This window comes from Lepidothrix coronata, unplaced genomic scaffold (genome assembly GCF_001604755.1).
Source record: "Lepidothrix coronata isolate B3197 unplaced genomic scaffold, Lepidothrix_coronata-1.0 Scaffold147, whole genome shotgun sequence".
NCBI classification, from domain to species: domain Eukaryota; kingdom Metazoa; phylum Chordata; class Aves; order Passeriformes; family Pipridae; genus Lepidothrix; species Lepidothrix coronata.
Window position 1 is genome coordinate 753,545 of NW_016690327.1, and position 13,964 is coordinate 767,508.

General features: G+C 50.6%; 1 protein-coding gene across 1 annotated transcript in view; it reads right to left on the reverse strand.

Moving 5' to 3' along the window:
• Window positions 1–13,964, reverse strand: part of CSMD2 (CUB and Sushi multiple domains 2) — a 257,406-nt gene that overhangs the window by 104,570 nt on the left and 138,872 nt on the right. Inside the window, exons 13-14 of the mRNA XM_017828252.1 lie at window positions 4,108–4,434; window positions 1,843–2,037 (exon numbers count right to left, since the gene is read on the reverse strand). Coding sequence (XP_017683741.1) covers window positions 1,843–2,037; window positions 4,108–4,434 — 522 coding nt within the window. The remainder of the gene's footprint in view (window positions 1–1,842; window positions 2,038–4,107; window positions 4,435–13,964) is intronic.

The following is a 13,964-nucleotide window of genomic DNA, read 5'->3' on the forward strand; positions in this document are numbered from 1 at the left end:
GCCCAAGGGCCACCCAATGTCACCCTGGGAGTGACCTAAAATATGTCAGTCTGGGCCTAAACCCCCCCCTGCTGATGTGAAGGAGGCAGATGAAAGTCATTTGATCTCAACTGGATCCAAAGCAATTATTTTTGAACGAGAGGCTCCTTTCTGCCCCAAAGCCACATCATCTCCTGTCAGGGCTTCTCCCCATCTTTCAACTCCTTTTTTTTTTAGGTCTCTTTCTTTCCCATTAAATTTTTTTCAAGTGCTAAACAGTACTTTAGATCTCTGTGCTTCCTCCTTGTTTAAAAAGGGTAATTAAAATGTCCACTTATCCAGTGCAGACTGAAGGGCGAGTCAAAGAACTCACCACTGTGATCAAGAGGAAAAGGCACAAGCTGATGGCACAAGGTTATCAAAGCTTCCAAAGAGAAAAGTTGATTAAAAGTGTATTATTCAATGTATGTTTCCTGCCTATACTTAAAAATATATAAACTTAAAGGCTCGTGCTTTGAAAGTAATGGGAACCCTGAATTAAATCTACCTTTTGTCAGCTGAAGAAAAATTATATAAGAACATAAAAAGTCCGGTTTTCTTATTATATAAAACTCGTTGAACACAACTGACACCTTCTTCTTTCCACCTCAAACACAATGGGCAAGATTGTGCAATTTCTGCTGCTCATCCACTCGAGCAACACATGACAATTACTGAAATTATTGCTCAATATTCCAGGACTATTTCTCAAGAGCACAGCACTTGTTACTCAAATTGCTGAAAACACCAGTGCAGGGCATCACTTCCCTGAGAACAGAGGGCAGAGGAAGACTTTCCACTCCTAATGAGCTCTTTCTTCCCTTCTCTTTTTCCAGAGTAGAAGCTTTAAAGGACTAAAAAAAAGCTTTGAAATCTGTATATGGGCCTTTAATTCAGCCCATCTCCCCCACGTCTGGGTCGGTTGTGGTGGCCAAGAGATGTAAATGCAAAATTTCAAGCTCTCAACCACCAAAGTCCATTGACAGGACTTCCTTCATTATATAAACATCCTACATTTTACATGTCTCAAAAAATCAGGACATAAAAACACCACCACGGATCTTCCATTGCCTGTTCTTTAATTCCCTCCTGACAAGAGCAGCAGGGGAGCTTTCAGCCATCCCTAAATCAGAAACCTTTTATTCCTGTTATTAGAAAAAAACACCTGTTGTAACAAGAACTGAGCAATAAAAGTAAACCCCCGGCATTCACTTCCCAAAAAAAAAAACCTGGAAAACAAACCAGGGGTTTGTTATTATTGGACTGGCACTTCCTGCTGAGGAAACTCTGCTGTGCAGAGACAACACCCTCCAGAGCCAGGGAAAATCCTGGTCCTCCAGGCTGGGTCTAAAGCTGTGCCAGGGGAGGTTTAGGTTGGAGATTAGGAAGAATTTCTTTGCAGAGAGGGTGCTCAGCCATTGGAATGGGTTGGGCAGGGAGGGGGTGGATTCTCCATCCCTGGAGGTTTTTAAGATGGGACTGGATGTGGCATCAGTGCCATGGGCTGGGAACCACGGCGAGGTTGGATCAAGGGTTGGACTGGATGATCTCAGAGGTCCCTTCCAACCCAGCTGATTCTGTGATTCTGTGATTTGGGTGGGATGTTGAGGAGAAACTCTTCCCTGGGAGGGTGGGGAGGCCCTGGCACAGGTTGCCCAGAGAAGCTGTGGCTGCCCCTGGATCCGTGTGAGCACCCAAGGCCAGCTTGCAGCAACCTGTGCTAGTGGGAGGTGTCCCTGCCCAGGGCAGGGGGTGGCACTGGACGCTCTCTGAGCTCCCTCCCAGCCCAAACCACCCCGGGACCCTCCGGGCAGCTGGACTGACCTTCACACCTGAGCACGGGGTGGTTCCACACCACGTTGCCCTCCTGCAGGACGCAGGTGACGGTCTCGGAGCCGTGGGTGCGGATGAAACCCTCGTCACACAGGAAGGACACGGAGCTGCCCAGCTGGAGGCTGTCCCCAAAGCGCTTCCCGTTGACCGGCACGCCGGGGTCGGGACACTCGTTGTGCCGGAACGCTGGGGAAGGGGGGGAAGAGGGAGGCAAGGGAAGGGTCAGCGTCTCGTTTCCCTCCACCCCTGCCCCAAAACCAAGCTGGTTGAACATCAAACTTTGTTTTTTTCAGTTCCCAAGTGTTTTCTTTGCAGCCTGAGGGGAGGGATGAGGTTAAAACCAGTTGAGCCCTCCCCAAATCTTCGTTCCCAAAGCCTGGCCATGATGATGATGATGATGATCATGACCCAAGAGGGGCTGAGATCCAGCAGTGACAGGGTCAGAGAAGAGCCTGCAGGACCAAGTCACCTCCTCAGACATCTCCAAATATGAAAATACACATATATGTATTTATAAATACTCAAAATAGAGATAGAGCTCAGTTCAGAACTTCAAGCAGTCAGAACAAATTAATTCCTCTGCGCTTGAAAGGCCATTTAAACCAGTAAAAAATTGTTTTAAAAATGTCTTTATACACCAGGGGTGGGTGATGGATGGGAGATGCACAGGGAGGACACCACCAAGGGCACCACCAGTTCCTGGGTGAGGTGTCACCCTCCTGACAGGATCTGGGGCTCAATCCTGGCTCTGATACCCCCTCACACAAACCCCTTCACCTGAGGAGCCTCCAGCCTGCTGAAGTTTGGCAAATGTTTTCTTAAGCCCTCTGATTTTTCCCTTTTTTTTTTTTTTTTTTTTAAATAAAGGCTTTGCAATCATGGCTAGAAAGGCTATTAATTTAGCTGTGCCACGAAAGGCCATTATAACAAAGCCATTTATCAGTTCTGCTGAATAGGTTTAATAATGCTCTTTAGAAAATTACAGGACAATATGAGGGTAAAATTGCCGTGGCATTCACTGGAGATTTGAAGACTGGACTTAACGTGGAGCCAAATCCATCTGTGGAGATTTCAAGGCTTTATGTTATATAAGGCAGTGCTACATGTTTGCCTTCATCTTCAAAGCCTTGCATCTCTTTTAGCTCTGGGCAGAGGAGGGGGGTGTTGGCTGATGAACACAACCAGCCCAGAGCTGCCCACAGAGCATCCCCTCAACCCCAGAGGCAGAGCAGGGAGCCCAGAGAATCCCAGAATCACAGCCTGCTTTGGCTTGGAGGGGTTATCTCCTTCCACTCCCCAAGGCGGGGACACCTTCATAGCCCAGGCTGCTCCAACCTGGCCTTGGACACTTCCAGGGATGGGGCAGCCACAGCTCCTCTGGGCAACCTGTGCCAGGGCCTCCCCACCCTCCCAGGGAAGGATTTCTTCCCAGTATCCCATCTAACCCTGCCCTCCTTCAGCTTAAGGCCCTTCCCCTTGTCCTGTCACTACCCATCCTTGCCCAAAGTCCCTCTCCAGCCTTCTTGTAAAGCCATGGACACATCTCCTGATGGGAGAACACAAATCCTGGCTGCTCCAGGGCCACATAACCCAGGGCCACATTGGGTTATTTTCCTGGACAAGAACTTGTGCCACCAGCTCTAAACTTGCCACCAATCCCCAATCACCCAACTGCAAATCTGAGGTAATCCCCACTTTTCCAGATTTCCTCTGGAATCCCAACAGCTTTATAAGTGAGCTCACCAGTTCCCAGCAAGAATTCAGAGTGTGAAATACAAACCAGGAGGGTTTGCAGGGGACATTTCAGCATTTAGGTCCTAAACAAGACAGCTGTCAGCATATCCTGTGCAGGGCCAGGAGTTGGACTTTATGATCCTCAGGGGTCCCTTCCATCTCAGCATATTCTATGATTCTATGATATCATCCTTGACTGTCCATCAAGACTCCTGTGCTAGGTAGATTTGTTTTTCTGCTGCTTTAGCTTGAGAGAGATTAAAACTTGTTTATCTCTTACTTACACTGTAAGATTTCCATATTTTCACAGCCATTATCTTTCTCTGCATTTAGGGTGTTCCTGAGGCCTCAGAGAGAAGAAACAACCTTTTCTGACTTGGTGTGTGGTTGGGATTCCTTCATACCACACAGAGGGCACTGCTGGCAGGGTGTGCTGCCCTCATGCCAACTCAAAACTAATTGTGTAGCTCAGAAGCAGCTATGAAAGAACAACTTAATATTAATAAAGGGGGGCAAACTCACTGGTGAAGGTGATGTTGAAGCCTCTCTTCTCCATGGAGTGGTCGGTCTGGAACTCCAGCCTGGCCACGTGGCCGCTGCTGGTCAGGGAGGAGGGGATCTGGTTCCCTGAGAAGGTGCCCAGCACCGGGGACTCGGCGGTGCCGCCGTCCTTCACGGCCAGGAAATCAAACTGGGGCTCCACGTCGAAGTCGTTGAAGGCCAGGTGGATCCTGCTCTCGGGCCTGGCGATGATGAGCCACACGCAGTGCAGGCTGCTGCCGTACTCCTCGGGGTAGTTGGGGGACAGCACGATCCCCGCCGGGCTGGTGAAGTTGAAAAAGCAGGAAACTGCAAGAAAAAAACAACCCCGAACCATCAACCGGGCAGCAGAGGGACCTGGATAGGTTGGGGAGTCGGGCTGATTCCAACGGGATAAAAATAAAAAATAAAAGTTGGGATCGAAATAAAACCAAAACAAAATCCAAGCTGGAGTTTGCAGCAAGGTCTTCTGTTGTGGCACAAGAACCTGGAGGAAGGAACCGACTCAGCCCTTACTCCATGCACAGCTCCAGCCTCTCCTCTGCTGCTGCCCATGGCCAAGCTTTTTGATTTAAACTGCTGGGCCAACTGCAGATAATTCTGAGGGCAGTGCAGACTTCTCAGGATTTGCTTAAAAAAATAAACCCTGCCCTTTCAGCTGAACTTCCCATTGCTAAATGAGTTTTTCCCCCGTGCTCCTCACCAGGTGTGACCCCACTGCATTCACACACCTCCTTCCACCCAGACCGTGCCCATCCCGCATTAAATATTTCTGGGGTTCAGCAATAAATTGCTGAGTCCTTTGAGAAGGAGCCATGAGCCAATTTATGTCCTTGGGCAGCTCTTTGGGCCTGTGTGAGCACTGAGAAAGGAAGGCTTTGGAGGAGCAGCCCAAGAACATTCCCAAGTTTCGCCCCCAGCACCAGGGGGTTGGGACAATTCCCCCAGGGGGAGGGGGAAACTCCTCTTCCCATCACAAATAAATCACTGACTTTTGCTGGGACAGCACGTTCCCGAAAAGAGGCCTCCAGCCAGGCTGCAATTCCCAGGAAAACAATCAAACCTCCTTTAAGTGGAGTTGAGGGGAAGAGTGTGTAGGAAAAAAACCTTCAGCCCTCCAGGGTTTTCAATATATACTGTATTGCAGCTGACAAGGCCCATTAACCTGGAAAAGCAAGGCTGCCTCTCAAGTGGTACCTGCCCAGACTTTGGGATATTTTATGTATGGATGCTCTGCTCATCTTTTTTTCCCCCCCATCACCCTTGGTAAAACCCATTACTGGGAACATACATCTCCCTAATTCCTGGCAAAGGGACACTGAGCAGAGGATGAGCCTGGGTTGAGTTTGGCATTTATACAATTATTTGGATCACTGCTCAGCCCTCCCTCTGTTATTTTCCCTCTGCCTTCCCTTCAGCACTGGGTGGGTTGGGATCCAAGAAATGGAGTTACCACGACGTTATCAAGGCCACACCATCTATTCCCTGCTCTCAGCAACAAAGGGAACAGATTAGAGAGAAAACAAACTGCAAAATATCCTCAGGATTTGGGCTCTTTACAAGCTGCTGAAATATCAGGGGATGCTGTCAAATAATTCTGTCAGCATAAGCAGGGTATAATCTGCCTAAGAAATATTGCATTCACACCCAGGGAAACAGCTGAGTGGCAGGAAGCCCTCCCAGGAACGAGGTGTCTCCTATAAATTTTTAAACCCCAAGTGGTAAATTAGCATTCAGCCAGAGGACCTCCAGCATCCCACCAGCCAGGCAGAGAGAGGTGCAGCACAGCTCAGCTCACGAAATAACAACAACAAAGAACTTGCTGACAAAGGGAAGGCAGAGGCAGGGCGAGGGAAGAATATAAAATTAACCTTTGCTAGATAAAACAAAGTGACAGATTAAAAAGGAGCTGATAAAAAAAAAGAAACTCCAAAAGTCTCCACTGCAGAGGAGCAAATGAGGACTTGGAGTTGCCATAAGATCAGTGAGCAGAAAGGCAAGTTGGGGCTGCAGCACAAAGGCCAAGAACCAGGTCCAAGCTCTCCTTGGTGGGAAGAGGAGCTTGGCTGCACCTTCCCAAGGGGAACATCCAGCCCAGGAAGCCACAGCTGGTCCAGAGGGATCCTCACAGAGATCCTGGTGCCTCTGATAGGACAAATTTCCTTCATCTTTTTAAGCTGAGGGGGGTTTTTCTTCCCCGTGAGGAGGCGTTCCAGCTCTGGGGCTGCACTGGGCAGGGCTGGGATCCACAGCAGCCCCTCTGCAGTGCTGGCCACCAGGATCCAGGCAGGAGCTGTTTAACAACATGTCACAGGCAGGGAGAAGAGCTGTCAGAGGGAGGGTTTGAGCCAGGGAAGGTGGGAGACAGCCCAGCACTGCCTGGCTCGTGCTGTTTGTGCTGCTGAGACAGCGAGGAACAAAAAGCCCCCGAGGAGCCAGCAGTGATTCCCAACATGACAGGGGTCAGCCCTGCTGCCTGCAGCCTGTCCATCAGGATCCCTGAGCTGGGAACAGCCCTGAGACCTCCGAGCCTGGAATTAATATTTATTACCCTTGTTCTTAAATGTTAGAAAAGGACATTTCATTATGAGCACGGCACAGGGTCCCGTTCATAAAGCCCGCACTGATCTTTGTCAATAATTGTTATTACTGACCAAGCACTGCAAAGGCAATAAGAAAAATCCCTTCATTAAATGCAGCAGAATAAATCCCAGCAGAAGCCAGCAGGGACAGAGCAGAGAGCACAGGCAGGAAGGACCCAGCACGAGGGACTTGTTCAAGTCATCACAACCATCATCCAGGTTCTGCCTCGATTTAGAGCAGGAAAACAGGGAAGGACCAGCTCAGGAAGTCGAGAGGGACAGGTGGATGTGGCACAGGGACACTGTCCCATGTCCCTGGGGGTGATGCCTGAGGTTGGGCTGAACGCAGGGGAACCCGAGAGTTCTCCACCAGCACCTCCATCAGGAGCAATTCCTGCAGTTGTCTCACCCAAATCTTCTCTCTCCCAAGTTGTTTCTCTTTTATTCTGCCTTCCAAAGATCCAGCTCCTCCACAAACCACCTCTCTCCTCCCATGAGGCCACACCTGGTGTCCCCAGACACTCCAGCCCTGCACATGAGGATCCAGGGCTGACCCCAGGGAGAGGTCACACCGTGGGAACAGGAGCTGGAAAACCCAGCAGGAAACCACTGTAAGAATAATTGCAGTCTCCATGGAAACAATAAAAACTCCTGACTTCTCTCTCAGTTTTTTTAGATATTGTTCCCACAGACTGTGACCACTTGGGAGAGAGCTTGGAGACAGGAGTGGATTTTCTCCTTCCCTTCCCTTTTGAAGAAGATCCCTGCTCTAGGCACGGCTTGGTGATGGAGTGGAAAAACGGGAGCTCAGCAGGAGCCTGGTTAATCAGCAGCATTCCTCACTTGGGAAGCACACATCCCAAAGAGCTGACAGTGCTGGAAGCCCAGGGCACTGCTCCAGCTGGGAAGCAAAGTGCTTTATATTTTGCATTTTCCTCTTTCTGTGTCTGCAGAAACACATCTGCACCACGGTGCATTTCCCTCCTCCAAACCCTCCGGCAAGTGGGAGGTGAGGGAAGGAGTTTGGAGCAAATATTAACCAGGAGTTCCTGGATTTCAGAGCAACAAACTCCTCATTTCACTCTGGTGGAATGGCTGAACTGGGTTGGGACAGCAGGAAGTCGAGAAGGATGAAAAGCAGGCAGGTTTTGGGCACCAAAACTCGAGGAAAATATCACTGATTTAAACCAGGCTGTGCAGGAGCCTCTGAGCAGGTTCCAAACCCACTCAAACAGCACCTGGGAGCAACTCAAAGTTTCTTAAACTTCCAGGGAGCTGCTGATCCACACCAGGACAGGGCTGGGCTGTGTCTGCCAGGGATCCTGCAGACATCTGTGCCCAGGAGGTGCTCCAAGGTCCTGCAGGAAGATCCTCTCCCATGTGCCCGTGGATTGGGAACAGAACTCTCCCCCTCCCTGCAGCCCCTTGGGAATGGGGGCAGTGGCCACAGGAAGATGGAGCTTTAATTGCTGGGTTTTGGCAAAAGCTCCAGATGAGCCCAGTGGTTTCTGTCTGTGCCTTTGCTGTGCTGCTCTGGCAGCTCATCCCTCCTGTGCTGCAGGGTTTGGAGCCCTGTGCCAAGTGCTGCAGGCTGGAGCAGGGAACAGCCTGGCATGGGACTGTCCCCACAGTGTCCTGACACCCCAGAGGGATGAGGGGTGAGTGCTGTGACCCTAAAAAGGGTTACACCCCCCAAAGTGTGAAACACAGCAGAGCCTGGGCAGGTTCAGCCACACCTGAAGCTCCACCCCTTGGGAGCAAGGAAAGAGCCTGGAAAGACAAACTCCCACCCAACAGCTCCATCCCATGGGAGCTGGGAGTGTCCCACTGCAGCCTCCTCAAACCCCAACCCCACGTGGAGAGGGTTGGATCAAACAAGGGAGCTCCTCTGCAGCCCAGATCGGGGATGGCAACACAACACCCCCCACATCCCAGCTCCTGGACACAGGGAAGGGGACAGGGACAATCTCCTCTCCTGACAAAGCCAGGGAAGTGCCAGTTCAGATCAGAAGAGGAGCAGCCCATCAGAGCCACCCTGCAGAGCAATTGGTGCCAGGAACGGGGACAGATGCCCTGGCACAGGACAGCTCATCTGGAGCAGCACAAATCCCCCCCAGGGGAGCAGTTCCACCGGTTCAATCAGGGAAATAACAGTGTGGAGACAACCCAAGGAACTGCATCCTGCTGCTGAGGGCTGAGAGGGCAGCTGGCAGCACCCAGGGGAGGGTGGGCACAGAGGGGACACCCCCAGCCCAGCTCTGCCACGGGCAGGAGGAGCCTCCCTGCTGAGGATCCCAAAACCCCCAAAATTCATCACAGCTCCCAGAGCAGCTTGTGGCTCTACAACTGCCAGGGAGAACTCTCTGGCAAAGGAACACTGAGGAGAAAGCAGGCTCTGGTTTGAGCCAGGGGAGTGCCAGCTCTCCTCAGACACAGACACAGGGGGCACTTCCCAACTCACCCGACAAGAGGGATGTGCAGCTTATTTGGAGGATGTGCAGCTTATTTGGGACAAGCCCCAAGGAGGAGCAGCAGGGACTGGTTCCACGGCCCTCTCACAGTCCCACAGAAGGAAAGGGACTTGTTTGGGCTCCCAAAACACAGAGTTTTAGTTGTTTTATCTCCCCAGGGTTTGTTTCCCTGGGGAACACGACGGGTCCAGAAACCTTGGAGTTCACAGGCCTGAGGTGGACCAACTAAACAGGCACCAGAAAATCAGGTATTTTCTGGAATGACCCCCCCAGAGCAACAGCTAAACCAGGGCCAAGAGTTTGCCTGGCTCAGTGAGGTTACACCAAAAAAAAAAGCCTGAGGAGCTTATGGGGGAACAATTATAACCCGATTCCTCGTCATTAAGAAGGAGCTGAAGTGATTCCTGCCCAGCACAGCACTTGAGCACGTCTGTCTGCTTAAGCAAACATTTAAATCTCAGCCCTTTATAAACCAGGGCTGCAGAACAAGGGCTCTGAGAGAGAGTGCCCTGCTTAAAATCAGGAAGGGAATGGTCTTACATGGCTGCAAGCGTGAAACAAGGTTGTTAACAAAAGCTGCAAATCCCCCATGGAAACAGAGATCAGGGTAATCCTGCCTTCATTTAATTTGCTTCCCTCACTGCAGGGACACCCTGGATCTCTGGCTCAGGGGAACAGGCTGGATAAGGAGCATTTCCCCAGCCCTTTGCTGCTCTGAACCCTTTGGGTCGAGGGCAGGGGGAAGGTGCTGGTGGGTCCTCGTGGATTTACAGCTGATGAACAACTGCAGAAACCATCCAAGCCAGGAACTGGGCTCAGCAGGTGACAAACCCGTGTCCTGGGAATGGTTCCAGCTGGGATGTGACTGGGATGTGACCTGTGCCCTGCCCTGTGCCCAGAGGTGACACGTTTGGGCAGGGTAAGGTCAGTCCCCATCCCCTGTCCCAGTTTGGGTGGCAAAGATAATCCCAGGGTGTCCCTGCCATTACACCAGGGAAATGGGAGCAGCATCAATCACAACTAAAAAAATACCCACATGACAAAACAGCCTGGAATAACAAGGACCAGAATTCCTGCACTTCTTCCAAAAACCCACTAAAAGCAGCGGCATCAACAGGCAGGTAAATGAGTCCAGTGGCAGAAGGAGAAAGAAACCATTTACAGCAGGAGGGAGAAACATTTGGGGAGTTAATATAAACTGTTCCATCAGCTCTGCACGAGGAGGGAGTAAAAGGAATAATATGAAAGGGAGAAAGGAAAGGGAGAAGGGGGAAAGGGAAAAAAGGAGAAGAAGAAAGAGAGAGGGAGAAAGGGAGAAAATAAAGACCAATTGCCAATTCAGTTTAGAGCTAAATGACAACCTTGTCAAGGGATATGAATGACACAGTTCTGTTCAGCACATTCCTGGGGAAAACATCCACTGCACTTTGCATTTCCAGGTCCCAACCCTGATGGTTTGGCCCAGCCAGGGCTCCCAGAAGGCAGAGCTCAGCTCCACACTGAAGGCTGCAGTCCTTACAAAGGGGAGCTCAGGTTATTCAGCAGGTCTAACAGGCCAGTATGGGATTAATAAAAAAAAAAAAGGAGTAATTATGACTAAGGAGAAGAGAGATTTTACACTACTGTTAAGGCAAATCAGATATTAAAAGACTGGAAAGCAACATGAGCAGATCTGTGAGGAGAAATGGGCTGTGGCTGAGGATTTCAAGTGAACACGAGGGGAAGAAAGCACAACATCTGCTCCAGGGCCAGGGGAAGAAAGCACACAATTTAACATAATTCCAATTGGAAATGCTTTGGGAAATGCCTTCTGTTCTGTTCAGGGCAATATTAGGCACGAGCACTGCTCTAGGCAGTAAATACACAGAGTTCACAGGAACACAACCAAAGGAAAACCACTGGAAACTAATGAAAATCCTAAAGCAAGAGCAGAGCAAGAGCAAGAGCAGAGCCTGGGGGAGTCCAGAAGTGTCCTGGAACAGCCCAGCCCAAATTCAGGCCCCTCCAGTCAAACACACAAAGGCACAAACACGAGTTTACCCCCATCCCCAGCAACACCAAACTTGGGGCAGGAACTTCCACCCCTCTTGTTTGGGCTCCCAAAACACAGTTTTAGTTGTTTTATCTCCCCAGGGTTTGTGTCCCTGGGGAACACGACGGGTCCAGAAACCTTGGAGTTCACAGGCCTGAGGTGCACCAACTGAACAGGCACCAGAAAATCAGCTGTTTTCTGGAATGACCCCCCCAGAGCAACAGCTAAACCAGGGCCAAGAGTTTGCCTGGCTCAGTGAGGTGCTTCCAGTGACATTCAGTGTCACAGTTAATGCCACAACCCTCAACCAGGTACAATGCCAGCACTGCTTGGCACGAGTCAACCCCCTGGGAAAGGGGCAGGACTGAAAGCTCAGGAGCTGCAGGACACAGATCCCCAGGGACAGGCAGCAGGAGGAGCAGAAAGGAAGGGAAACTGCTGGGGAAGAAGAGCAAAGAACCTTTTAAGCCTCACTGAACTGCTGCAGAAACCCTGTGAGAGCGTCTCCCTTTCCTTGGCAAGGAAACACAAATTTTGGAACAAATCCTGGTCATAAATGTTTTGCAGCAGGGCCTTCCCCTGCCCTGCTTCCCATAAAATCAGATAATGAGCCCATCCCTACTGTACACAGGATGTTTAACCAGCAATTCCCACCCAGCATCTGGAATTATGGCCCCCCTAAAACACCCCTGTCCCCAGCCACGTCTGCCCAGCCTTCCACCAGCACTCCCCACAGGGACTGAGCCACTCTAGAGCTGCTGCCCCATTTATGAGCTTCATGATCTCCTCATTCACAGGTCAGTGCAGACTTCAGCTGGAATGTCACATCCCACAAACCTCCCCTGAGTCAGCACAGTTTTCCTTCAGTGACATCCCCCCCCCCAGCACATTGTGGTGTCAAGAGAGAAAAGGGAACGAGCTCTGTAGGAAAACAACAGCTGGGGGGTGCTGGGGGTGAGACCCACCCTGGCCTGAGACACCCCCTCCTCCTCTGGTGCTGGAAATCTCATTTTTAGAGCCAAAAACGTCTGCTGGGAAGCTGATCTGAGCACTGTGAGATGCTGCAGGAGAGGGAGGAAGAGAGGTTTGGAGTGTCCAGGTTTGGAGTGTCCAGATTTGGAGTGTCCAGGTTTGGAGTGTCCAGGTTTGGAGTGTCCAACCATCAGCCACATCCCACACAGGAGCAAAGAGCCAGGCACTGCCCAGAGTCACCCCCAGGCTCAGCACAGACACCCCACACCCAGCACTGCACCTTCTGGGGGTCACTGATTTACAAATATCCAGAGCTGGAGAGCCACAGAGAACAGACCACACTGGAATTGTTTGAACTGAAACATTCATGCTTTGCATGGACTGGTGGTTGGGGGTTGATTTGATGCCCCTGATCGGTATCTACCCACAAAAATAATCCTATTTTACTGGAAAGTCTCCCTTCTGTACTAACATAACCCAATTGTTTCATCTTGGGCACAAACTACAGGTTTACTCCCACTACAAACTATCAGCACAAGCCTCAACCAAACCATGAGCTGTTCAAAGTCACCTGAAAGTCCAGGAAATGAAAAGGAAAAACCAGTGACTCCTGATCTAAGCACAGGAACAGTCTGACCCTTCCCACTTCACAGTTAACCAGGAAAACCTCCCAATTTCCTCTCCAGCATCTTCAGCCTGATCTGCTTACAGGGCAAACCAAACAGCACCTGGAAAAGGCAGAACTCACACAGGAATTGCTTCCTTTGCCCAAGCAGACGTTTAAATTAGTGTTTGAAAAGAAAGGCACTTCCAGTTTTCCCCTTTTTTCCACGACCTCCCATTCTCCCACAGCTCTCCAAGACCTCAGTTGAGCTGTGCAGGAGCCAGGTTTGCTCCCCCAGCTCTGTCATCTCTGCTCCTGCCACGCTCCAAAGGAGCATTTTCCCTGGGCTCTACCCCAGCACATCTATTTACCTGCACAGTAAATAGATTTATTTACCTTTCACACTGCTAAAAAGCAACATTTCTGCTTTCTCTCTCTCTCTCTCCCTTTTCCCCAGCTGCATTTTCCTCTCCTGTTTTTTTTTTTGCTCAGCTCACTCTCCGTCCCCTGCACCACAGAACCTGCTCAAAGGCACAGATTGGAACATATTCCCCTAATTAGAGATGAGACAAAAGGAAGGCTTTGCTTGTGACCAACTGGGGAAAACAAAGACACTTCAGTGAGTTTTGGCAGTGTCCAAACCCCACACTGTGAGTGTGTGTGAAGGTTCTGTCAGGGCAATAAAGCAGATTGCCCAACACATCTTCAAAGGACCATTAAAACCCACCAGGGACTGTGCAGTAACTCCCATTTACATCCCAAAATGTTACCCTGAGTCACTGTGGGGAGAACAACATCCCAGCTCTGCTGAGAGCTCAGGCAACAAATCCCAGACCCGGGGCCAGCAGTGGGAGCCTGGGTGCAGTCAGACAAGGAAGGAAAATTCAATGGCAAAACCAGAGTTGGGGTTTAAATTATGGTTTGGGTTGTGTCTGTGTGTCCTGCCTCGGACACCAAAGCCCAGATTTCTCTCTGGAAGGGACCTGAGGCAGAGCAGGGAAAACACACGGTCCCAGCACAGCCCAAATCTCCAGCTGGAGAAGGGAAGGGACCTGAGACAGGGCAGGGAGAGCACCTGGTCCCAGCACAGCCCAAATCTCCAGCTGGAGAAGGGAAGGGACCTGAGACAGGGCAGGGAGAGCACCTGGTCCCAGCACAGCCCAAATCTCCAGCTGGAG